The following is a 26,525-nucleotide window of genomic DNA, read 5'->3' as shown; positions in this document are numbered from 1 at the left end:
TGCAGACGGCCAGGGACGGCTGCTGCTGAGCAGCAAACCGTGCAGGCCCATGTGCTCTAGTGTCTCTCAGATACTTACAACCGGAACAGTGAAAGCAGCATCAAGAGAAAAGTGAATGGTGAGCACAGCAAGCCAGAAAGGGCACACGGTTCTCTAGGTGACGGCAGTGTTCATACAAGCTGGTTTTCAGTGGAGACTGAATTATAAAGGGCCACATCAGTGCTTTGGGATCAGGAGGTCCCTGAAGAAGACTGGCCTGTTTTTGTTTGTTTCTAATTTTAAAAAAATTGTTTAAGACAGGGTCTCACTATGTAGCTCTGGCTGTCCTGGAATTTCATCCCAGTGTTCAAGGCAACACAACCCTTTCTCTAGTTCCTGCTAGCTAAAAGCATAAGTGCCCTTGGTCATGTGAGCAAGATGCTCCTGGCCAATCAACAATTCCTGAAAATTATTCAGTTCACTTTATTTTGTCTTTTCCAGGATACTCAAAAAGTCTAAAAACTGCAACAAAATGTGAAATTTATATCCACCCAAGGGAGGAAAACAAAGACTAAAGTCAGAAAATGCTAGATTCATCTGTAACCTACACATCTCAATCTCATCTCTTCAAACCACACCACGACTACATAAGCAGCCACAACTGTATGGCGTGGGCCCCTCCCGGCCTTTATGAGTTCATAGTACTCATACAATAAACATGAAGGTACTGGCATGGACTATGGAATGGCTCCAGGCTTTCAGTTTCTGTTTCTGAAAAGGCTCAGTCAGCCGGGTCAACTGGCAATGTTCACGAGTCCTCTGACCACGCGGAGCATGCTAAGTCAACGTGCCCACAGACCAACCACTGCCTTAGTAGGCACCCAAATGATTTTCTTGTGTTTAGTTTTTCATGTTTAAAGAGCACTGATTCGGCCTTTCCGAGCAGAAACGGCTGTTCCGAATAGTGTGAATAGAGCTGCTGGACAAGAGAGACTGGGGCAGCTATGCTATATAAATAGCAGCACGGCGAGCAGCAGAATAGATGCTCTGTAGCCTCGCCAGTTCTTGCTGCAAATCTATCGTAAACACAGAAGCAAGAATAACCGGCACAGCAGAAAAAGCTGCAGCTCACTCAGTGCTAGGCACCCCATACACCCTCCCCGCTAGGAAACTTACCCCATGTTAGTTAGCTTGAAGGCAATAGTCAGAATATGAACCCAAGTCTTGAATACACTCATACTTTAGGAAGAGGCAGCTGTAGCAGTAATTTTTTTCCCTCAACACAGGGTTTCCCTATAGCTTTGGAGCCTGTCCTGGTACCTAGCTCTTGTAGGCCAGACTGGCCTCAAACTCACAGAAATCTGCCTGCCTCTGTCTCACAAGTGCTGGGATTAAAGGCGTGCACCACCACTGCCCAGCTGTAGCAGTAATTTTAAATGAGCAACAAAACCACAGAGACAGGAGTTCTCATGGTGAGGAAAAGTAAAGATGAGGAGAGGACTTCAGGAGAACCCCTGATTTGCCTGCAAGGACAGCAATGAAAACCTCAAAGTAGAGTCAAGGCCTGCCGGTGAGCCAGCTCCACACAGGCACAGGCCTGGGTTGAAAAGCAATGGCTGAAGACTAGTCTTTTTGGTTAAAAAGTAAAAAGCGAGAAACAAAATCAAACAGTAATAATAACAACCAGCTTGTAATGGTAATAGCACCAAAGAACATTGCTTTCCACGCACGCACGACACCTCTGGCTCCTAGCAAAGAAATGCTGGGTGAGGAAGAGCCTGGAGATGATGCAGCATGCTAGCAGGAAGGACTCTGCTGGATAGGGCAGGGCAGGGGTAGAAGAGTCAGCTTCCACAGTGCTGGCCTTCACTGCCTCTTGGCAAACCCACAAGGTACAATGGAGAAGACTCCAGGTTTAGCAGCAGGCGGCTGAAGGGAAAGAAGGTCAACCCATCCTCCAGAGGTACACCCCTTCCTAGAAAACAGCTAGCAGAGGCAACCTACCCATGTTTCTTGGCAAAAATCTACATTTCACAAAGGGACTCAAAGCCTTTAAAAGCTGCTGATTCCAGTTACCATCTTTTGTGTGTGTGTTGTGGGGGGCGGGGGAAGAATTCAAGACAGGGTTTCTCTGTGTAATAGCCCTAGCTGTTTTGGAACTAGCTCTGTAGACCAGGCTGGTCTCAAACTCAGAGATCTGCCTGCCTCTTCAGAGATCTGTCTGCCTCTGCCTCTGCCTCTGCCTCCCAAGTGCTAAGATTAAAGGCGTGCACCACCACCCAACAGTCTCCATACAGGGCCAGGGAATGAACACTGAGTAGAACCCACTCAGTGGAAGAACAGAATCAACACCCAAAAGCCGTCTTCCTCTGGTACCCAGCCACAGCCCTCCCACCCGCAACATAAAGCTCAAGAGTCCCACATTCTAGTTCTCAGCCAAACTGGTTTAGACAACAGCAGGGCATGGGAGGCAAGGTAGAGCACAGCAGCCCCAGACTGAGCATCAGGAGCACCTCCACCCTTCCCTGAGGAAGGGGCTTAGGTCAGTGGCTCCACTAGACCCTGTTCTTTTCCACATTCAGACACTAGCTGGGCATGGCAGACCATTATGTCTGCTGTATTTGGGAGGCTGAAGAAGGAGAATGGCGAGCTCAAGGCCAGCCTGGTTCACAAATAAGACTTGCTTTGAAGAACTAAATGGGGGAGAGAGCAGGCAGATCTGGTATACATTTCTGTTGAGTGAGTCTTTCTCTAAATGAAAATTAGCAAATCTGCGTAAGAAATGTGGGTCTCCTTTAAACTAGTTCACTCTAAAATGGAACCTGGTAGCACAGGCAGCTGAAGGTTGTGAAGTTCCCTGAGGGTTTCAAGCTTCTAGGCCCTTGGCAGGCGTGGCTGACTGCTAGGCAGATGCAGAAATGACAGACCCTGGAAGACTTTGGTTTAGGATCAAAATTGTTTTTCAAGCCTCATGGGCTTCACTGTGCCACTGAGACCGTGACAGAAGGTGTGGCACTTCCCCATGAGAACAAGTACAACTTCTCAGTCCCTGAAGAGGAACTAGATCTAGTGAGTAACATGTGGAAAAGTATTTACTTTCAAAGGTAATAAACAAAAATGTAAAAGTAATTACTAGTTTTTGCCTACTCAGTTAGTCATCCTCTAAGGGGAAAAAAAACAACACAAAACCCAGTGATGGTGAAACCGAGACAGTCAAACTCTAGGAAAGACTCCAAAACACACGATGAGAGAATGAGATGAAAACAGGCGCTCTGGCAAGTGTTCTGGCGATACCCAGCAAGTCAGTGGCTACCAGCCTTCCTCTGTATACAGACTGGCCACACACGCCATGCTGCTCATCACTACTTTAGTTATAAAACTAAAAGTGTACAAAACCCAAACAGAAATACTCCCAAATGACTAATCACGAGTGACACATCAAGGGGAAAAGCAAGGTGTTAAGTAAGCACAGCAAGCTGTGTTACACTATCCATGGCAAGTGTACTTACAAGACCAGGAGACCAGAGTGGAGAGTTCCCTGCTTGCTTCTTAGACTTTATCAATTCTATGCATTAGGGGTTGCAGGTTCTCACATAGCCCAAGATAGCCTCAAACCCACTAAGTAGTTGAGTTGAGGCTGACCTTGAACTTCACCTCCCAAGTACTGTGATTACAGGTGAGCACCACCATCCCTGGTTATACAATGCTGGGGGTGGAACCCAGGGCTTCAAGCATGCCAGGCAAACCCTCTGCCAATGGAGTTACATCTACAGCCTCTGAGTTAAAAATTAAAATAACAGCTTTTGGTGGGGAGAAAAAAGGAGACAAGTCTGACATTGACTTTGAGGTGGTGACCATTTTCTGTCTCACTAAACTGGAGGTAATAGCAGGAGGAGGAGTTTACTGCATGCACTAGTCAGTGTGATCCTGCATTAGCCACAGGCTAATAAACACTTGGAGGTGATCGCCTTAAACTGCAGTGACCACAAGTGTAGAATAGATATATCGTATTTCTAATTCTTAGAAAAATAAATAAATAGGAACTGGGCACGGAGATACACCTGTAACCCCAGCACTCTGAAGGCTGGAGGCAGGAGGATCACAAGTTCAAGTCTACTCTCGATTACACAGCACAGTTTGAGGCCAGCTTGACTACTTGAGACCCTGTCTCAAAAACAAAAACAAACAAACCAAAAACAACAACAAAAACCAAACACCCTTCTCTCTAAAAGAGAAAAAAAGCAGTGCAGCCAAAAAAATAGTATTAAATTTTCAATAATTTTAAATACAAAAATTATGTGTTTTAGTCTGTTATCTTTACTTCTTAAATTTAAATTGTAAAAATTAAAATACAACCTCCTCGCTTCAATCTCTCCCATTCCTGCCCTCCATCCTCTCCGATTCATGGCCTCTTTCTCCATAGATTCTGCTTTCCACTGCACAGCAGGAGTGCTGGGGTTACAGATGTGAGGTAGATACTACCTATAGTTTTACATGGGACCTGGGCATCCAAACCTCAAGCTTGGCCTTCCACTTTACCCACTGGGCCCAGGCCCCCGACCTCACTCCTTAGTTTCTAGTAGTACCCTCTATAAAGTTTCAATGTATTTATATTAAGCTCTATTCAGATATATTTATGGTTCATATTAAATGTCTACCAGACAGTGATTGTCAAAGATCTTAGGAAAAAGGGAAGCTATAGCCATGTTAGAGAAACAGGCAGACCTGTTTTTCTTCCCACTTTTCTGAAGGTTTAGTAATTTTGTTCAAAGACAAAAAAAAAAAAGTAATGTTAAAGGAGAGTTCTAGATCAATATCTCAACAAACAAAGAATGTTAGTAAGTCCCCTGGTCCCTCGAGGAAAGCATCACCCCAAGCTCTCCAGAGAATTAACTCAAGGCACATGGATCCCATCTGCCTTTGCAAGCTAAGCAGAGTCAGACCTAGTAAGTACTAAAACAGAGGAGAGCCTGTGGAGTCACTGGACCGAAAGGAACAAGTGTTTAAGAGAGGACCAGAGGTAGAGACTGGCAAGGGTGGAAGGCACCCGGAGATAATGCCTGCACACAGCCCTAGGGTCAGACAGCTGGAACCTGAGCCTAGAGTCTGACCTTGAGGACTTCAGAAAAGTTGACAGCGGCATTTTTGGACAAACAGAGGAAGTAGACACACTCTTGCAGGACCCTAGGAGGGCTGCTAAGGAAAAAGAGGCAAGGCAACAGAGTCCTTACCTGACTGGTCCATGAGAAGACCTCAAAGGCCAGACACAGAAACAGTTTATAAGAACTAAACAGAGGTCAGGTGGTGGTGGCTCAGGCCTTTAATCCCAGCGCTCGGGAGACAACGACAGGCGGATCTCTGTGAGCTCAAGGCCAGGCTGGAAACCCTGCCTCAAAAAACAAAACAAAACTAAACAAAAAAACCCACCACCAACAACAACAACTGGAAGGAAGGAAGGAAGGAAGGAAGGAAGGAAGGAAGGAAGGAAGGAAGGAAGGAAGGAAGGAAGGACAAACTAAACAGAAGCTGACACTTGCCCAAACTGGGGTATAAGTAAAGAGGTAAACGGACAGGGCTATGGTTTATGTCCCATTTCAAAGACACTGCATCAACAGCCCAGAAGTGTAGCTAGAAAGAGCTGTGTGCCCTCAGGGATCCACAGGAAAGAGGCATTTCCCAGATTCTATAATCAGGACAGACACAGAGCTCCTCCACTAGGCCTGAGACAGGTTCCCTGCCCTGGTGGTTCTAACGACAGTACAGCACAGGCAACAGCCAGCAGAAAATCAGGCAAACACAGATACTGGTACGATGACAGTGGGATTGAGTATTTTCCAAGAACCATTATATTCTTTGCCACAATGAAGCTATTTGTCTGAAAATACACCTGCCTTGTTAAGGAAACCAGACTTTACTAGAAGAAACAGATCAGTTCTGTGATGTCACACACACACACACCCAAGAGAGCTAGATCCTCAAGAGTAGTGACTACCTACTTGGTGTCTACATTTCTACAGCACTTGCAGGGTCTCACAGGTACCCACAGGAGAGGTGGGTGCTGTGCTGACTCTCACCACAACCACGGGTTGAGAACTATCATGTGCTGGATCTGTGACGGCACACAGCTCTCTGTGCTCTCACACCCGCATCAATACATTCTGAGATGAGTGCAGACTAGGAAAATCAAGGTTATTTTGCCCTTGTTTGAGACAGGCTCTCTTGTAGCCCAGACTACATACATGGCCAAGGATGACCTTGCTCTCCTGATCCTCTTGCCTTAGGCTTCCAATCACTGTGATTACAGGCATGCAGTGCCACGCCTAGCAAAACCCTGGGTCTAAGTGCCATATGTGAGGTTATACTCTTTCCATCCATCTCTAGGGAAGAAATTCACAGCATGATTGCCTGAGAGAACACTACAGACAATAAATGGGCATTTAAGAAGCAACTTTAAAATGTGAAAAACTCCTATAAATTGCTGCCCAGCTGCAAATGGCAGTGGTGAAAGCCACCTTCTACTGCTATTGTTGACCATGACAAATGGAGATGAGTGGCTATAAACATTCTGAACTGATATTGGGGCTAATTTATGGGCTAGAGGACAGGATTTTACTCTCACATAAAGAGTGATGGGCTGTCTACAAGGTCTTGCCTCCAACTACCAAATCAACAGTGAGTCAGGGCCTGTGAACCATTGAGCAAGACACTGCATAGAACCCACCTTAATATAATTAACACAACTTTTATTCAAGAAAGTAATAGCTCCCTATTAAAAGGGGGATGATAGTTGACAGTACTCTCTTTCTGTCACTCTGGCTAACTGGCCCTGATCTCAGTCCATCTTTCCCAGTGAGCTTCACCTACAATCAAAAAACTACAAGAAAAAAACAAACACCTCAAAACAACAGAGTATGAAGGTTCACTCCCCAAGCCCAGGACAGAAGACAAATCTAAATAGACTACTGACTGGAATGATCTGCAACTGAGTGGAGAGATGTGAAGTCAGAAGAATCTACAGGCACTAAGTGACCCTCAACTGCATTTTGGTGTAACTCAGATAAACCACTTTGAATATTTTCATAGTAACTCTTATGTGACACACTGCTAAGACCAATGATCTATCTTAAGAAAGATCCCAAGAAACGACAAGATTTAAGTATTTAAGAGTTCCTTTGTTGTTTTATTCTTTCACAATTTCACACACACACACAATGAACTTGGACCATATTTCCCCCACTATCCTCTCCATATCTTCTGTTGAATCCCTCTTCTTTCCAAATGTTCCCTGTTTACTTTTACGTTCGTGTGTGTGTGTGTGTGTGTGTGTGTGTGTGTGTATGTGTATGTGTGAGCCTCCTACTGCACTTAACTACAGTTGCTAGCATGAGTAGGTGGAGATTTGTCTGTCTGACATAGGTCCTCACTAGCCTAACAGGCTTCAGACCTGTGACAGTCTTCCTGACCTAGCCTTTAAGTGATGGGATTACAGGCGTGTACAACTCTACCAGGCTCGGTTTCTTTAAAATATCCTCATATGCGTATCCTCCAGCACTGTAGTAAGATGGAACTCAGCAGTCCCACTGTACTCCTTGTGGTACAGACTGCGGACATGATATGAGCAAGCTCATCTCTGATAACAGCAGGAGCAGCACACCAGTGATTGCCCAAGGATGTCAATGTTTCTTAGAAAGACTGTGTTAAAAAAAAAAAAAAAAAAAAAGGAAGGCTGTGTTTGTGACAGGCTGGCCTAACTCAATATGTAGTTGACAAGGATCCTGAATTTCCGGTCCTCCTCCTCCGCTTCCATTTCCTAAGTACTGAAAATACAGGTATTCAGTATCACCCCCAGCTTACTGATCTTTTCTTTTAAAGAAAATTATTTTCTTGTGTGTATGCACGCACACACATGTGCAGGGGGTGGGGGGGAGAGAGAGAGAGATCGAGAACAATCCCTTGGAACTGAAGTTATAGGAAGTTGTGAGCCATTATGTGGGTGCTGGGAATCGAACCTAGGTCCCTGAAAGAGCATGTACTCTTAACTACTGAGCCATCTCTCCAGTTACTTAATTTCTTCTCTTAACAAAACAGAATATCTTTAAAGAGGGCAGGAGGAACTAGGGACAAAATCTCTCTCTATACTCTAGGCAGACCCTGACCTCATAGTTATCCTCCTGCTTCAAACTCCCAAGTGCTAGGTTACAGAAGTGAGGGAAGAAAGGCATTCTTTATGATACTTATTTTGCCTCATACAGGAAACAACATTGTAAGTTTCCTTTCTTGTCAGGCCTGATGATATACTCATGTCACTCCAATGCCTAAGAAGCTGAGGTAGGAAGATCACCATAAATTCTGTGTCAACGAAGACTACCGAGGGGATTACAAGCATCGGCTATAGTATGAGACCCTGCTGCAATAATAAACAAACAAATCAAGTGTTTTCCCTGTGCTAAACAGAGTGGCACATGCTCACAGTCTTAGTGACTGAGGCGCTGAATGAAGCAGAATTATGAGTTCTGGTCAAGCTACACAGCAAAATTCCATACCAAATTTGAAAAAGATGACTTTTTCTACCCCATCTCTAGTTAGGTTAATTTAATTTAATCCAATTTAATCAATGTCAATTTTTCTTTATTTAAAAGGAAAAAAGGCAGAAGCAGGCGGACTCGGTGAGTTCAAGGCCAGCCTGGTCTATATAGTGAGTTCTAGGGCAGCCAGGGATATACAGAGAATCCCTCTCTCAAAAATAAACAAACAAAAATAAGTAAGAACAAAGTAAAATGTTATGTATTATATAATGTCTATGAGCAAACTCATTACTTTGAATATTTAAAGATATACATAAGGCCTGGTTTGGTGGAGTAAGCCTTGAGTCCCAGCATTTAGGAGGCAGAGGCAGGAAGATTTCTCTGAAATTCGAAGTCAGCCTGGTTTATATGGTAAGTTTTTTAACAGCTAGGATTACCTAATGAGACCCTGTCTCACAAAACCAAAAACCTCAAACAAACAAAAAATCATACACACATGAAACAAAACAAGATCAAAATAAACAAACAAATAAATGCCAACATCTGGGAGCCTGAAGCAGGAAGATTACTGTGAATTCAACTCACTTGGAGAGCCACAGAATGAAACTTTATCTCACCAAACCAAACAAACAAAAATTTAAAAAAAAAGGCTTGGACACACATCATATAATCCCACTACTAACTATGGAGTCACCCGGAACATAACTGCTGACATCAAAGGAGATTCGGACCAAAGCTTTCCCTCAACGGTCTGAGCTGCGCTCTCTGACACACACAACAGCCATTGCTACTTACATAATGTCACAATTCTAACCACTGCAATTCAAATCAAGAATGAGTCAATTTCCTTTGGTTCCAATACCACATTTTAAGATGAAAACTGCACCATGTAGTGAGAAGTCAGTCTGAGACCAAAGAGGGTTCAAGAAGGGAAGGCCCCCTGCACCTGTGAGACTGCTGGCAGACAGAAGAATGAAAAGTCATGCCCTTCACATGGAAGAGGCTGGGTTCAGCCAAAGTTGGGTTCAGTCAAAGTTAAGAGCAAACAGGAGAGGAAGGACTCTGAAATAAGAACAGCAGCAAGTAAGCTCACGGACAATCTGGTTCTCTACCCCATTCATTTGGTCTGGGGGCGCTGAAGAGGTGGAGGCAGGAGAATTCAAGGTCAGTCAGGCAGAGACACAAGAAACCCAGTCTCAACAAACCAGGAAACACACAAGTTACAGTACAGGACCTGGTCCCATCTTCTCATCCAGTCTAGGTTCCTCAATTGGCTCCTGAATGGTCCTCAGGCCCTGACACAGGGCTGCTATGAGCCACCTTTCTCCTGCCTGCGGTGCCCAGCACCAGAGACGACAGCTCTGCCACTTCCATGAAATCTGCTCAAAGGCCATCTTGCCAGTGAGATTTGTCTGTCCCAATTCAAGTTCCACCATTCTTTCCACTTTAATTTCCTCCATAATGGAAATTAATTTTCTACGCGCACGCACACACATACACACATATCCACATCCACACACTAAGAACTTGATATGTATCCAGGCTGAACTCAAAAAGATTCACCTGCCCCTGACATTCCAAGTGCTGTGATTAACAGCATTTGCCACCGCCATGCCTAGCTGGTACTCAAGATATTTAGTGATTCCTTAATTTCTATAATTTCCTTACTAGAATAAAAGACTTGCCTTGTTATTTCTTGCTAAGAACAGCGGCTGGTGTGTATAGAACCTCAGTAAATGTTTGCCGAATAGAGTGTGTGAAAGGGCCATGAATGGAGAACTCTTCCATTCGTAAGCTACCCAATCAAACCATCAACTTCCTTGGAGAAAGGAGGAAATAGGATTTAGTGTAATGAAATCGCAAGGACTTAAGGAAGAATAGAATAGCAAGGTAAAGTAGGCTGGAAAAGGAAGAGATATAGTTGTGACCTACTCTTTTACAGTGTGCCTGCTTGTTCTGAGTGCATGCTCCCAGGCTCACCTCCAGGAAGTTCATTTGGTATCTGGATGTAGGTGCTCAAGGCCCACCCACTGAGGAGCACATCCTCAGTATCTCATTACACGTCACGCTTGGATCAAGGCAGCTCTTGCCTATGTAGCTCACAGACATGCTGTTAATGGACACCGTGGTATACTGAATAAGCACCAACAGGTCAGACATGAATAAGAGATAATCTTCTGCACAAAGGGTGCGTCTCTACAGTCATAAAGGTTTCCTGTGGTGCTCGGTGTTATACTCAGGAATGTTGTTATTCCGGTAAGTACCTTGGTTCAAGGCCATTAAATCAAGTACATACTAAGTGGGCTTAACCCACAGCAAATTCTGGTTTTGTAACATGGTGTTCACATGGCCTATTCGTGTTTTCCCTTAAGCTTAGACTTATTCCATATTTCAACCACACAGAAGGCCACATCATAGACAAAATATAAAGCAGAGCTTTTTAACTTTTCTTAAACATGAAAACTTTAATCTTGGATAACCAAACAAATTCAGGACCCCTACCACAGAACTAAAGCAGTAAAGTCACTTAAAGTACACCTAAGAGTAAAGACTGCTTTTATTTATTAAAACAGTGTTTCTTAAGCCAAGTGTGGAAGCACATGCCTGTAATTCCAACAGCCATGAATCCTTAGTTCAGGACAGTCTGGCTATACAGTGAGACTCAAACATACCAACCAAGTGCGTTTGTGGACACTTATATCCCCAACACTTGGGAGACAGATGCAGGAACATCGTAAGTTCAAGGACATCCTTAGCTACATAGCCATTTCCAGGCTAGCCTAGGCTATGTGAGACCTTGTCTCAAGAAAATGAAATATTGCTTTTCTGTTTTAGTGTTGGGGATAACCCACAGGATCTACATATAGTAAGTAGGCATTCCACTGTTGAGTTCTCCCCACTGCCCTTGATATCAATAACCCTCAAACAAAATAAGTATTCTCCTCCAGTTTACCATTGAATAAGAAGGCTGTAGAGAGCAGCCTGCTACACAGTGTCAAGGTGAACTCTCCATATTCTAACCCACAGGCTTCTGCGCAAAGCTTTTATTTTTGAAGATAGAAACAGCTATCTCCTGCCTCTCCAGGGAAAAGAGCCACTTCGAAAGGCCTCTAGGGAGGATGAGGATAATGTCTTTTTACTTCTTTCATATGAACATGTCTCTTAACTCTTATTCCACAGCTTACATGCTCTTTACACATCAGGGCCGGAAGTCACCGGTGCACAGGCAGGTTCACAGCCCTGCCTGCACACGTTCATTTACACTAAGTACCAATGCTGAACAAGAAAAGTTCCCACAGAGGTTCAGGGAATCTTTAGTGATCACAAACTAATTACGGACCAAGTTATGCACTACAGTATATAGTTATAATGTTATGAATGACTAATTTATAACATGTACAAGGTCCTGGGTTCAATCCCAGCACAACCCAAGAAAAAGTAATTATCTCCTACTCCTTCTCCAACTCTGAAAGACTTTTAGGGATGTCTCTCACAGTATTACAACATTTTTTTGCTAAAGATAATCAAGAACAACTGAGATGTGTGGGACTCTTCCAAAGAGTCAAAAAATAAGAGACCATGCCACCTGACTGTATTTCTTCACAGAAAGGAGGGATGTCCTGGTTAAGTTCCAAGCTACTGATGACAAATGGGCTTTATCAGTAAACTCACCTTCTCTCCTTGGAGTGATGGAACCGAGTCCCGCAAACTGTGAAAGCTGTCTTTGATGTGGTCCCTACGTTTTCGTTCCAGTGCATTATGGTGAGCCCGTTTGTCAGCCTAGGGGAACGAAGAAAGAACATGTTAGGAAGGTGACTCCTTTTACAGGTGTATGTGGTAAAGCCTGGAAGTGAACGCAGTCAGCGCTGTCCCTGGCAAGTGGACTGGGAAAATTTGCAGAGTGAGGAGGACAGTTAGGAATCTCCAGAATTAGGCTCTGTTAAAGAGGGAGAAAGGGTGAGCAAGGCTTGCAACAGGAACATCCAAAGTAGCACGGTGGATCCAGCTCATGCACAAGTAAAACCAAAGTTATTCAAGGGGACAAAGTGTGACTCTCCTGCAAGTGTCCCCAACCTACGAGATGGAGCAGTTGCCAGCCTGTGGTTACAATGTAACTAAAGAAAGCTCCAGTGAGCACCTTCATAAGGTATAGTTACTCTACCATGAGACTTGGGGTTGGGGGTTGCTTCTGTCCACATGAAACCCACCATCCCAAGGCTCTGCTCTGACACCTCCCTGATAAAGATCACACCATCACATCCTCTCATCCAAGCCTCTGGAAACCCCATTGCGTCGGAGGTTATTATGACGCAGCTGACACGTGTACGAACTGCATTTGGGTTTCCTCTCACACAGGCTGAGTCAGAGAGGCGCTTCTTGGGTTAGCAGACCTCCTGACAGCTACGTTCTCAGTAAGTACCCTCAGGCACTTGCAGCAGGTCAGGCCCATCTGGCACTTTCCTAAATACCCTAACCAGCCTTTAGCCTTTCCTGCTTGGAACTATGAGCAGTCAGCTGGCAAGGCTCAGGAAGGGGGAGGCAGCAGAGCAGAGCGCTAGGGAGCACAGCCCAGGAGTTTCTTCTCCCTCTACACAACCATACCTCTACTTCAGGAACTACAGAAACCCTCTCCTGAGCATTTACCATGAATAAAGCAGGCTGTGCTGAGGTAGCCTAAAGAGCCTGTCTGTACATTAGAAAGTGACCTGGCTAGTAAGCCCGGACAGAGTGCCAGGAATTTTGAAAATGCAACAACATGCATAAACTTGGTTTAACAATGCCACTTCCAATGAATCCTTGTACAAGAAAAGATGGGCAGATAGAAATCAGACAAGAGCCATGAGAAGAAAAGAACTGGAAAATTTTCTACTATCAAATTCTAGAAGTCTGTGACTCCCCCCAAAGGAAGTGCCTGGAGCCCCTGTGGACAGTGTTCCTGATTCTTCAGAGGTCTCACCTACAGTTCTGTTAAATCCACGTCCCCATCGCAGGCACAGACCCGAAAGTGGAGCACAAGCTGGGAGGATTTCTAAAATCACTCCTTCTTAAACCTCAGTTCACTGTAAAGCCAAGTAGTTTCTCAACTAGTTAGACAGAAAACAGAATGAAGAATCTGAAGACAAGTAAGCTTGGAAAACAAGGTAACTTGAGGAGAGAGGTGTCATCTCTGCATTAGACAACACTAGGGCATGGTAACCCAGCTGCCCTCTAGGAGCAGTTTAAGTTAGCTTGAAGGAACTACACATCAATGCCCAGGGAAACTGGCCTGCCACAATACCTGAGGACGCAAGAGATCTAGGACCAACATTTGGCATGCATTAGCCCTCTGGTGTTTGCTCTATCATTTCCAAGATGGTCTGTTCACATGCAAACCAATCACTCAGCTTTGGTCTTCAGCAGCAGCCCAAGATATGCCTGTCCACTAAGTCACCCTGACTCCTGGCTCTCCTCCCAGCTTACGAGCTGTGCACAGAAGCAGTGACACCAGTTACCCATAATGCCTCTTGATACAAATAAAATCCTAATTGTCTGTTTTCTTTCTGGGAGAACTCTGAAAATCTCAAGTAGTTTGAACTAAGCTGGACTTGGTTTCCTGTAGGCCTGCACTGTAAGCAAGGAACTAAGTTTAACCTAACACCACCATCACCCCAAGATGTACCACCCCTCCCATTGCCCAGCACTGAAAGGATTCGGATGGACAACAAGTCTTTTGGATGGAGGACTGTAGTGAACTTGGCTGTAGACCATGAGTAGAAATCTCGGCTTCTCATCTGGGGAGTCAGCCAAGTTAGAAGTTGGCTCGGCTAGGAAAGGCGGCAGGCCACTGCCTGGTAGAAAGCCTAGGCTGGGGACTGTTGTTCTCCAAGCAGTGGATGGAATTTCTGTGGCAGTTCCAGACCCAATTTAACTAGCAGAACAGTGGAATCTTAGACCAATCCCTCATGCCATGTCTACCCCTCAGCTGTTATGCCTGAAAGAGAGAGCAGCAAGGATGTATTTGTTTTTCCTCATTTGCAAGCACAGTGAAAACCATGCGGAACTTACATGCCTAATTCCAGGCAACTGAGTTAAGTGGCATTTCTGGTGCTTACAGAGCATAGGAAAACTTGACACACCTTCACACAAGTCTGAGAGTTCTCTCTGGAAAGTATTTCTAAGCTGTAGATGAAGATGATACCCCCTAGCCTTGCATGATGGACCGAGACCAGTGGGCAGCTAAGACTGCCGTGTTAGCCATCTTCTCTTGTGATAGCTCTTTCCCAAAAGGCCAAGACTTCAGTACTGAGAAAGAAAAACCAGGTGACGACTCTCAGCTAAGGTGCTAGAGATCCTCCCATGAACTGTCTTTTTAAAGCAGCATAGCAATTAGAATAGTAGAACAAACTACACAACTCAGATGAGTGAGAACTGGTATGGAGAAGTGCCTGGTCATGCAAACACTGGGACCAGCAGCACACCTTGTGGAATAAGGAGATGACAGAGGTATTCCTGGGCTATGCCACAGGTTCCTAAATGCTCCTCTAGGAGCCGGAGCAGTGGCTGGTGGCTGGCCACTGCTTGCTCTTCAACATAGGAGCTGCGGTATCGGTCAGAAAGCCCTTTATCAGGATGCCCCATACTAATGGAAGTACTAGGGTCTTTGTGATACCAGAGGTACCCACTGGTGCTCATCAGGAACTATGGCACCAAACTGCGCCTATGCCAAGGTTTACTTAGTCTCAGTTTTATTTGCACCAAACTTTTCCACGCTGGCAGACAGAAACAAAATCTTCACCTATAATTTGTCCATCTCTCACACTAACAAGCATACGGATCTAAGCGCTGCTCAATGTTGAAAGCAAGCATTTTCTTAGTTGCTAAACTGGCAGGACATAGGAGTTACAGAAACCAGTTCAGAATTGAGGAAGTCTCTCAAGAGTTTTTCCTTTCAACTTAGTGCACAGAGAATGCACCTTCATTCACGGCATCTCACTAGTCAACAAACTTATATCCTGCAAGACCTAGCTTGGGGAAGAGAACTGTCTTCCTGTAAAAGGATGCACAAGCCTCCACCCCAGAATGACATTTCTTGCAAGCTGCCTGATAACCTACCTAACTTCCACATAGAGGGAATCTCCTCAATGCCAATGTAGAAAACCCTCCAGGCAGAAGAAATCTGTCATCCTTAGTGGATAGTTAGTCTATTTAGTTTAAGAAACGGGCCGGGCGGTGGTGGCGCACGCCTTTAATCCCAGCACTCGGGAGGCAGAGGCAGACGGATCTCTGTGAGTTCGAGGCCAGCCTGGTCTACAAGAGCTAGTTCCAGGACAGGCTCCAAAGCCACAGAGAAACTCTGTCTCGAAAAAACCAAAAAAAAAAAAAAAAAAAAAAAAAAAGAAACAGGAAGGCTGCACTTTAGGAGTTACTTATGAGTATCCAGTTAGTCTTACTTAAACACTAAGAACACTGGAAAATACAAAGGCTCCAAATTCTCAAACAGTGTATTTATTACTTAAGGTTGATAAGAATTGGATCAAATACAACAATTTCTAAGCAACTTAAAAGTGCTCATTTTAACCAACACAAAAATTGCAACATGAAACAACTGGCAACTGAGATGAGCTAACCTTACTAGTCTCCTACAGGCAGGCAGTTACTAACTACAGTTTCTTCCCCAGCTCCTCCTCTTGAAGCCCATGCTGGTGTATACTTCTGTGATCTACAATAAATATACTTGTTTTTGAGGTTTCTCCCATCTTTTGGCGCCTAAGAGAATTTGGGAACACATGCTATTACACTAGCCATTTAAGAGGAAGGATTTCTTGGTTAGGACATTCTAATCAAACATCAAATTGGAAGTCGGGCTTGACAGCACACACCTATAATCCCCACACTTGAGAGGCGGAGGCAAGAGAATCACTGCAGGTTGGCTACACAGCAACCCCATCATAACCCTCCTCACCCCCAAATGAAAATCAAATAGGATTCTTTGATCATCCTATCAGCCTAAAACAACACAACTCTTAGAAACTCAACACCATTTTCCTTTTACAGGCACACAGGAAGAAAGCCTACTGCTTCTGGCATCTGAGCAGAAACAAATATGCCATCCTGCAGCACTCCTGCCATGCAGCTGACCCCAGGTAGGGCATGCAAGCGTCCTCAACTCCAGCCTCCAAAGTGGGCAACTCCCTTCCTCCCAAGTACACTTCAATCTCTAAAGAGGTAAAGAGCTGAGAAGTTAAAATACTTTAAACCAGAAAGGTCTAGAAGGGGAACAGCACAAACCTATTTTAAACCAGCTACAATACTAGCCACCTAGCATGGTAACTGCACATGTTGAGTCCATCAGACTTGGAGGACAATACATGGAGAAAGGCCTCAGGGGTCTTGACCAACTCAGTAACCCTACATTTCACACATACTTTCACTCCTTCCCAGACAGAGAGAAAGCAAAAGGAACCTCTTGCATAAAATAACCACCTCAAAAACTTATCTTTAAAATACAACTTAATCCCTTAAAAAAAAAAAAGTACAGCAGTTAGATTAGATTCTGCAGTTGTCAGATTCAGTAGTGTTCGGGGTTACTTCCTCTGAGAGCTCGCTGCTCAGTGGAGAGGCTGCTTCCGTGTGGGGCGGCCTCAAATCAGTTTCACTTTCTGTTAGCCTCCTTCCTAGCAGTGAGCTGAACGGCCTACGCGTCTCATGAGGCTTGAGATACTGCAGTGATATTACACACTATGACCATCGTTTCATGTTAGGACCCATAGGACATTTTCCAAATAACTTGTCTGTGTGTGTACTCAGGGTTCTCACTCTGTGACTCAGCTCAAACTCACCAATCCTCCTGTTGCAGCATCCTGAGTGCTGGGATTACAGGTGTGAACCTGGGTTCCAAATAACTTTTTAAAAGTTCTTCTGCAGTCCTAAACCATTGTTCTGATCCACATGTTTTCTTTTCATATTAGTATTTTTCCAAAGACAAAACTTAATAGTGTTCCCCACTGAAAGAATGTATTTATTATTTATACTAAATTTCAGTAAGCAAATAGATATATTCACAAGGCCGGGAAGGAACCGTGTTCTCACCCCGTCCGTGAGAGCTGTTCAATACAGTGTCTATAATATACCTGCCTTTTCTGTCTATGCTGTCAGGATAAACTTGTACCAGAGAAATCTCAGCAAGTATATCGAATTAAAACAATGGGTCTCAAAGTCCCTGGTTCAATCCCCAGCAACAACAAAAATTTCACTGTCTATGTCCCCCAAATGAAGGAAAAAAATCCTAAGCACCTTAACAAAAATAAAAAGTAAAAGTATCTAGACAAAGCAAGATCAGCCTCACCGGAATGAAAGCATTTAGTAAATTAATTTACATCACCACCCAGGTGGACACTTTAAAAAGCAGAAGGCCTATAGTAACTCCTCATCATAAAATAGGAAAAGTTATCTCTCACTGAGAAGCAAATCTAGTTCCAACTCAAGGATGGTTCTTCAGAACAAGCCTCTCCAACCCTCGACCTTTAACCTCATCAACCCTGGAGCAGATCTTCTAACTGGAGACTCGGAGGAAAAGAAATTGCCGTTTCTGTTCGTGTTCTGGTAGAATAGGCTCAAATGAAAACCATCAAGCACATACTATTAAGAGTAACGGTACCCGGGCATGGTGGGGCACACATTTAATCCCAGCACTTGGGAAGCGGAGGTAGGTCGATCTGAGGCCATACTGAACTAAATACTGAAACTCACTCTCTCTCTCAGAACAGATAACAGTAGCTGAAAAACAAAACAAAGAAGAAATACAACTTTCAGTAGAAGTATGTGTAACACTTCAGAAAGAAAGCAAACGCCATCTGCAGTGAGCTCTCTCCCAACAATCCTGAAGTCCACCGCCGTCACTGCACTCACAATCAACTGGTTCTCATAAATCACGGTTTTCTCACTGCTGAGGCAATCTGTCCAGTCTGGTGCTCTAATGGAGAGCAACACAATTGAAGAACCTGTTTTTACCCTGTGATTACTAAAGTCCTACAGCAGAGCTATCAAAGTGGCACCCTGCAAACTTGTTTTTTCAGTACTAGGGATGAACCAGGGCTTCCTGAAAGTTAAGTGTCCTGATGAGCTAAACTCCCTAGCAAGAGAGAGACAAAGGTAGAGAGTTCTTCTTTGAGACAGAATCTCATTCTGTAGCCCAGGTTGGCCTAAAAACCAGGGCAACTCTTCTGCCAAAGTGTCCTAAACACTGGGCTTACAGGACTGGATACAGCCTTGGACTTTTTTGTTTTTGCTGTTGTGTGTGGGTTTTTTGTTTGTTTGTTTTTTGGGGGGGTATGTTGAGGCTTGAACCTTTGATCTTCCTACCTCAGCATCCTGAGTAAGGAAGTTTACAGGTCTGGGCAACCAAGCCTAGTTGCATCCAGCAAATTCTTTTTTTTTTTTTTTTTTTTTTTTTTTTTTTTGGAACCTATCCTGCAACTAGATCTTGTAGACCAGGCTGGCCTTGAACTCACAGAGATCTGACTCTGCCTTCTGAGTGCTGGGATTAAAGGCGTCCACCACCTGGAAAATCCAGCAAATTCTTTACAAGCTCCAAAGAGCTGTTCCACACATCATTTAAAAATCAAATAAGTAGGAGCTAAAGAGATAGCTTAGTAGGTAAAGGTGCTGGGGCCACACCTGATGATCCTAAGTTCAGCCCCCACACCCACATGTTGAGTCCTCTGACCTTCATATGTGAGCCCTGGCATGCACATGATCATATACACACATTAAATAAATGAATGTAATTTTTAAAAATCAATTTAAGTAGGCTGAGGTCCACACAGAGGGTTTGCCTGGCATACTGAGGGCCCTGAGTTCAACTCCCAGAACAGCCAAAAATTACATGCATACAAATATACCAGAAAAATAATAACTGTTTCTAGCATTTTACCATTTCTCTTCAAGTAGGAAGATCCTGGTAGTACAGCTCAATGGTAAAGGGTCTAACCCGAGCCCTGAAATACCAATCAGAAGATCTGGCAATAGTGAGCCCATTCTCACATAGCAAGCACCAGAGCTAGGCAACTGCCAACGTTTTAGAAGGGGGACACATTCTTCTGTACCCCAGTTCTTACCGCCTCTCTCTGTCCTTGACCATCTCATTACAAATACATTGTAGCCCTCCCTCTACACCTTCCTTACCATTCCCAACTATCAAATACTACACCTGTGGTCTTTCTTCTGATTTGGATCTTCTCTCTCCCTCATCTATACCCACTTACTGCTAAGTCTCAGACTCCAAAGACAAGAAAGAAACCGTGGTGTCAACTCAAATCCACAGAAACACCCATAGAAAACATTTAACATCAGGCTCCTAAGAAGTCACTGAGCGCTAATACAGCAAAGCTGTCTCTTACAATGCCACTGTTCAACAATTTTTTTCTTCTCAAATGGAAAACCACAAGAAGCTGTGACACTTTCAAGGTTTAACTTCTGGCTCCTCTCTAGTTCCATTTTTTTGTAGTTGTTGTTGTTGTTACTGTTGAGGACACCATGCATTTCTAGATTTTAAGGGTCTGCTGCAGTCACGACTTTGGCTAAAGGCGATTATTACTGTGCCCGCAACTTCACACAACTATGCAGATACTGCTTGAAGCTTATTTGTTCCTAAATCAACCTGACCAGTTTGCTCTGAAATAACCCTACCCTTCGCTTCAGAATGCTCTTTCGTTTCTCACATGCCTGGGCTGCATCCCTCACTCAACACTCCAGAACAGCTCAGGGTGCTCACCCTACCAACTCACTAGCATCTACCACCTGAGAATCCAGAATCATAGGATTGGCAGCGCCCCCCACCTCCAACCACAGCTGACTCCACCTCACCTTAGCGGTTAAGAGGAGAGTTTACAAGAATATTAAAAAGTAAAGAGCGATCTCTTTTTCTCTCTGACTCCAAAAAAGGGCCAAAACTGAACGGAAATGAAAATGAAATGGAGAGTAGGAGACGTACCGCAGATTGAAACCTCGGTTGCTCTTCCTGGAATAAGAGAGAAAAAAAATAGAAAATATAGAAGTTATTTTTACACTTTGCATTCAATAATAAGAAAGAAAATGCCGGCGGCGGAGGAAGCAGCGAGTGGGGAGGCAGCCTAACATCCCTCCCTCCCTCTTTTCCCTCCACTCTCTCCGGCGTGCTCCCGTAGCCTAGTGGGGGGTCTCAGGCGCCGCCCCTCCTTCTCGGATCCGAACCGGACGAGAGTGGTCCGGAGCACACTGTCAGCTCTCCCCGAATCCCCCTCGAGCGTCAGAGCACTCCCAGTTCCCTCATCCCCAGGTCACGGGAGGAGGGAGATCGAGGACCCAAGAAGCAGGTCCTGAGCGCTGGTCTCCTTGCCCAGGATCCGGACGGATAATGGGATCCCCAGCCGGGTAGAGTGGAGAGGGAGGCCTCGGTACTCTTCTCCACGGGAGGAGGTGGGGGTCCCAGAGGCCGCGTGTCTGCTCCCACCTTCAGTCCCAGGAGGCCTCTCCGGACAGGACTGGAGGGGAGCGAGCCCGGAGCGCGACGCAGGCGGTCCCAGCCCCGGGGGAAGGGGACGGAGGCGGCGGCGACCCGGCCCCCTCCCGCCGTCGCCCCACTGAGAGCCCCGGCCGCTGTCCCCGCCTGACAACCCAAACGGAAAGGAAGAAGCCCCGGGACTCACGTCGCTCTCCACCTCGATGTCATCGTTATCGCTCATTTCCTACGGCCCAGGGAGCGGCCACTGCAGCGGCGGCCGGGGAGGGGAGGGGTGGAGGGAAGGGGGAAGTCACCGACAACAACAAGCCGAGTGCCCCCACGCACACACTCACTCACTCACTCGCTCCCTCCCTCACTCACTCACACACACTCACACACACACAACACGGGCGACAACCACCTCACTGCAGCACCGGATCAACGGCGGCACGCACGCCCGGTCGGCCCCCTGACACGTGACCAGGCTCTCCGCGCCGAGGTAGCCGAGACTTGTAGTCCACGAGCGTCTGATGGGCAGGTCGGAGAGCGCCGGGGAAACTACAAATCCCATCAGGAATTGCACACAATCACCCCCAGCCCCGCTTGTTGACAGAGCGCAGGGCGCCTGCGCGCCGGGTGGTGGCTGTGAGAAGTGCCGCGGTGCCTCCCGGGAGATGTAGTCCACAGACCGCGAGTTGTCAGGAGGTTTTCCTCCCCAGGCGGCAGAGAGGCTGCTGGGAAGACAGGACACGTGGAGGGAGTTGGGCTTAAGGAGCCGGCCACAGTCTGAGCTCTGGGCGCCTGGCCCAAGGGATTGGGTGGAGGCTCTGGGGGAGAAGTTAGCTGCCAAAATAACACTGTCTCTTCTTGGCTAGACTGCTTTTACATTGTCTTGTTTAATGCTTGAGTCGCTCCGCTTGCTCCCTGGGGCGTAACCCTCCCGGGAAGGAATCACGCTGCTGCTGACCAGGGGGCGCGGTCGGGATGCCCACGCGGACCCTCGGGATCTGGTTTGGGGGTGTTAAGAGACGTTACGGGACAAGCTAAAGGACCGACCTCGCTGGGGTATCCTTAGTCTCAAGAATCTTGCTTTCATTTGTCCGAGAGGATTGAATGTTTACAAAACCTCACTTAGGTGGAAGTAAAACCACCTTCAGTTTGTCATAGCCATACAGATTAAGGAGTGCCCAGTTCAGAGAACCTTAATTAAGAAATGCAAAAATAATCAAAACGGAAAAGCTGTGCGACTCCGTATCCAGTCAAAGTCAGATTTATACACCGAGATATGCAATGTTACTACATTCATTTCCCCCCCGCCCCCCACACACACCAGTATTTATCTAGTATGTGGCAGCACAGGAATGCCGGGATGTGTACGACTGAACAAATCCCCTCGAAAGATCTTGCAGCTTGTGGAAGTGAAAACCGGACTACCCTGTCACCATTTACAGCGTGCATCTGGCCCTTGATGACCTTCCGTCATCAGAGAAATTAATCAAACAACTGTTTTACAACTGGTCTCCAAAATGAATGAGATCTTGAACCTGGTCTATGAGTTAGTGAATCCTGCATGAAAACCGTTTTATCTCTGACAATTGAATACAGAAACTCGGTGGTATAACAGCCTTTGTGACATATAGCCCAGGCTGTCCTGAAATGGCTGTATAGCCAAGCCTAGAGTTGAGAACACAAGCATAAGTAGACATCTAACATGATTGGATGTAGAGGGCTCTCAGGGAGACAAAGAGGCTAGAGTTAGCTAGCTACCAGAAGGTAAGACTAAGACTAACGGATGATCACAACAAACAACCCTTAGACAGCCACCTGCAGTGTGCCGAGCATTTTCAGACATCCTTAGCTGCAAGTTAAGTTTATTTGGGGACTTAAAAAAATATGTCACGCCTTGCCCATGCCCCAGCTCAATTTAGGTCAAAACCTCTGGGAAGAGAGAAAGTTTTTAAAGCTCTGTGGGTGATCCTGATGTGAAATGGAGAGTATGCCAAGAGAAATAATGACAGGCTCTCATTGAATTACATACTTGGAAAGAGTAGTCTTTATGACATGTTAATAATTATACTTTAACAAAGCTGCCACAGAAATAATCTTTGCTCGCACAACTAAAGCCTAATAAAAGAGTAAATTGTAAAAACACTGTAGGGAAGACAGATATGTCAAGTAGATTGTACAGCAGCAGGTAATATGGATTTAGAGAAAATTGTCAGGTTCCAGGTAGGGTGGAGGAAGTATAGATCAGGGCTATCTTAAGATATCAGTTCCGTAGGACAAGGGCTGGGGCTACAAAGAACAAGCTGAATTTTGCTCACCACATATTTCCACATGTTGGACAAATGTGTAGGTAGAAGTTTCTGTCCCACTAACAGCTCCCAAATAAACGTATTGAGGCTTATATTATTTAAAATGTTTGGCCAATAGCTCAGGCTTATTATTAACTAGCTCTTACAACTTAAATTAAGCCATTTCTAAATCAAGCCACATCACTTTTACTTTTATCCCATTTTGTGTGTCTGGCTCATTCTGTATCTGGCTAGTGATTCCTCTGACTCCACCCATTTTCATCCCAGCATCCTCAGTTTTGTTGTCCCACCTGTACTTCCTGCCTGGCTACTGGCCAATCAACTTTTAATTGTGACAAATCTTCACAGTGTACAAAAAGATTATTCTATAGAAGTTTCCCCTTTTTGTCTAATTAAAAAGGTAGGTTTCAACCTTAACATAGTAAAACTATATATAACAAAACCTGTTACCAAGTAAGAATTACCATTACAATATCCAGTCATTTTGTATTGGACAAAAATTAGAGAAAATACTCTATTATCTATCCTATCTTTGTGAGTCCAAAAACTTCATCTCCAATTTTCTTCTTTTATCACAACTAAGGAAAATTATAATTAAAACTAGTTAGTCTTCAACTCCTTCAAACACCATAGAGGTTATACTATTACCTGACTAAGCAAGGAGTGCACAGGAAACTTCTAAAACTAAGAAATGACAAAAACAGTTGGCTTCCTGGACAGTCATCCAAGGTTCCTCTGTAATGTTGGGGCATCCATCTTTGGCCTGCAGGCCAAGAATATCTGATAGACTTTTCCATGAAGCAGGATTTTTGAAAGACTGTCCCACCTTGTCTTGGCAAAGTTTAGCAGATACTTTCTTTTATATCCTGCTTATTCAGTTTGGACAGCATACTGTCAGCAGTCAAGATAAGGGCAGTTTCTTGCCCAGTGGCTAACTTTTACCACAAAGAAAATAAACTTTATATGGAGTTTCTTCAGTGCCCATCATCTTCTTTGAAATAGATTGTGCTGCCAGAAACAGACCTGTCTCACTGCCATGAAAAGTCTTGGGTTATTAAACATATCAAATGCCATATTCTGTAGGTCTTTGAAGTGTTTGAAGATCATCTATTTAATCTAGATATATATGTTTATAACCTTGAAAACATACCTAACATGACAATGTTTGACTATTATAGATGGCTATTTACCTGTATTTTTAATTATATATTACATTTTAAAATGAGCTGCATAAACACAATGCCCTAAACAAGAGTAGAAACATACATCCAGCATAGCAAAATTAACTTTAAATTTGTATTAATATACCAAAATCCATGCCAGTGTAAAAAGATTTTGAGATTAATAGCTGTTTTTCAGATTAAAGTAGATTCAATAATCTATCTTTTTATTCTATCATTTCTATATCATATCCCCTTTATTTCCTTTAGAGAGAGAGATATTCAAATTTAGTTCTTTGGTTTAGGTTTTTTTTTTTTTTACTATTAACAATAACAATTTGTAACCAACCTCCCTTAAATGATAGTAAATAAATATATACATATAGATATATCCCATTTTTTAGGAATGTGGGTTTCATTCTCTTCTCTCTCACATGCCTATGTATATTTTTAAACACACTGTAACCCATTTAGAGATTTTTTTTTGACTAAATCTATCCTTTACTGAGCATGTAACCTTTTCTGTATGCATGAGCAAAATTTAAAGTGCTGTGTCAGCTGCTGGCATTGCTCAGTTTAGTGCATGGCAGTTGGGGGCAGCTGTTAGAAAATGATGTTCAGTTCTATAGTTAGTGTGAGAGACTGCAGGGACCCACCACACAGCTTAGCACATGGCCAGCAGGAGAGACTGTGGAAACCTGCCATGCAGCGTAGCTAATGGTGTGCTGGCAGCTTCTAGGAGTCATGTCTCGGTACTGTGGCTGGCATAAGATAAGTGAGACTAGGAAGCTGAATTTGGCTCAATTTTTGTGTGTTTAGAATCTTTTTAAAGCTTTTTTATGTCTTATATGGATCCACACCCCACATTGGGTGTCATTTGTAGGCAAAGGTTTCTGTCCCGTCAGCAGCTCCCAAATAAATGCACTGAGGCTTATATTATTTACACATACTCAGCTGATAGCTCAGGCTTATTACTAATTAGCTCTTACGACTTAAATTAACCCATTTCTATTCATCTATATTCTGCCACATTGCTTTTACCTCTATCCCATTTTGTGTGTCTGACTCATTCTGTGTCTGGCTAGTGACTCCTCTGACTCCACCTTTCTTCATCCCAGCATCCTTAGTTTGGTTGTCCTGTCTATACTTCCTGCCTGGCAAATGGCCAGTCAGCTTTTTATTAACCCAATCTGAGTGACAAATCTTCACTGTGTACAAAAGGATTATTGCTGGGGACTGTGAACCCACAGACCCTGAATTTCCTGTGCCGGAGTAAACAGCTTGTTTTTCCTGTGCTTGCAGCTGCTCTGAGCATGACCCTGATGGCGGAAGAGTGGTTTCTGGTGGGCCTGCAGCTGAAAGATCCCGAGAGCTGGGGCATGGCCAGAGCACTATATAAGCTGCCCCTGAACACAATAAAGGGGGCATTCTTGTCATTCTTAGGGAATTCAAATATGGTCCGTGTCTCTGTCTCTGTCTCTGTCTCTGTCTCTCTCTCTCTCTCTCTCTCTCTCTCTCTCTCTCTCTCTCTGTGTGTGTGTGTGTGTGTGTATGTTTTAATCTCCAGCCTCTTGCCCGGCTCGCGAACTGTCCCGTAGTGCAGACAGTGTGCTACAGAACCGTACAGAACCTTAGCACGGCAGAGCGTAGAGCGCTCAGAAACAGGAGCAGGGGCTTGTACGTTATTCTACAACACAGCTGGAGAAGGGGACAGTGTAACTGCTGACACAGATCTTCCTAGTAATTTGGTGGGGGGGGCAGTGAACACAGGGTCTGATCATGGAACCTAGGCTGGCCTAGAACTCACTATAAATCCTCTGCCTCTCAATAATCTTCCTGCCTCATCCAAAGCCTGGATTACAGGTATGTGCCAGTGAGTCCAGTTTTTTCCTAGTAATTGACAGACTATCAAAATAATCTCTCCATCTGGCTAGTATGTCTGACCTAATAGACACACACAAGAAAAGCATCCATCAATTGAATGTTAATTTTTTGAAGCGTTCATGGACTCTTTATAAGAATTGTGTTCTAAGCTATAAAACAAATTTTGACGGACTGCAGTCTTAGAGAACATATTCTCAGATCT

At 44.6% G+C, this 26,525-nt stretch overlaps 1 protein-coding gene across 7 annotated transcripts in view; it reads right to left on the bottom strand.

Moving 5' to 3' along the window:
• Max (MYC associated factor X) overlaps positions 1–21,418 on the bottom strand; it is a 46,023-nt gene extending 24,605 nt beyond the window's left edge. For 6 of the 7 annotated variants that reach the window (XR_005286313.1, XR_005286312.1, XR_005286314.1 and 3 more), the window contains exons 1-3: positions 21,170–21,418; positions 20,476–20,502; positions 12,177–12,284 (exon numbers count right to left, since the gene is read on the bottom strand). Coding sequence is in view for 2 of the 7 variants with exons in the window: in XM_038338229.2 (XP_038194157.1) it covers positions 12,177–12,284; positions 20,476–20,502; positions 21,170–21,205 (171 nt within the window). In the remaining 5 variants the exon portion in view is untranslated. The remainder of the gene's footprint in view (positions 1–12,176; positions 12,285–20,475; positions 20,503–21,169) is intronic. The other variant, XM_038338230.2, reaches the window with a different exon arrangement.
• Between the last annotated feature and the right edge of the window lie 5,107 nt (positions 21,419–26,525).

The sequence above is a fragment of the Arvicola amphibius genome, chromosome 7 (genome assembly GCF_903992535.2).
Source record: "Arvicola amphibius chromosome 7, mArvAmp1.2, whole genome shotgun sequence".
Classification (NCBI taxonomy): Eukaryota; Metazoa; Chordata; class Mammalia; order Rodentia; family Cricetidae; genus Arvicola; species Arvicola amphibius.
The sequence above is the reverse complement of the archived record's forward strand: the minus strand, read 5'-3'. Positions and strand labels throughout refer to the sequence as shown.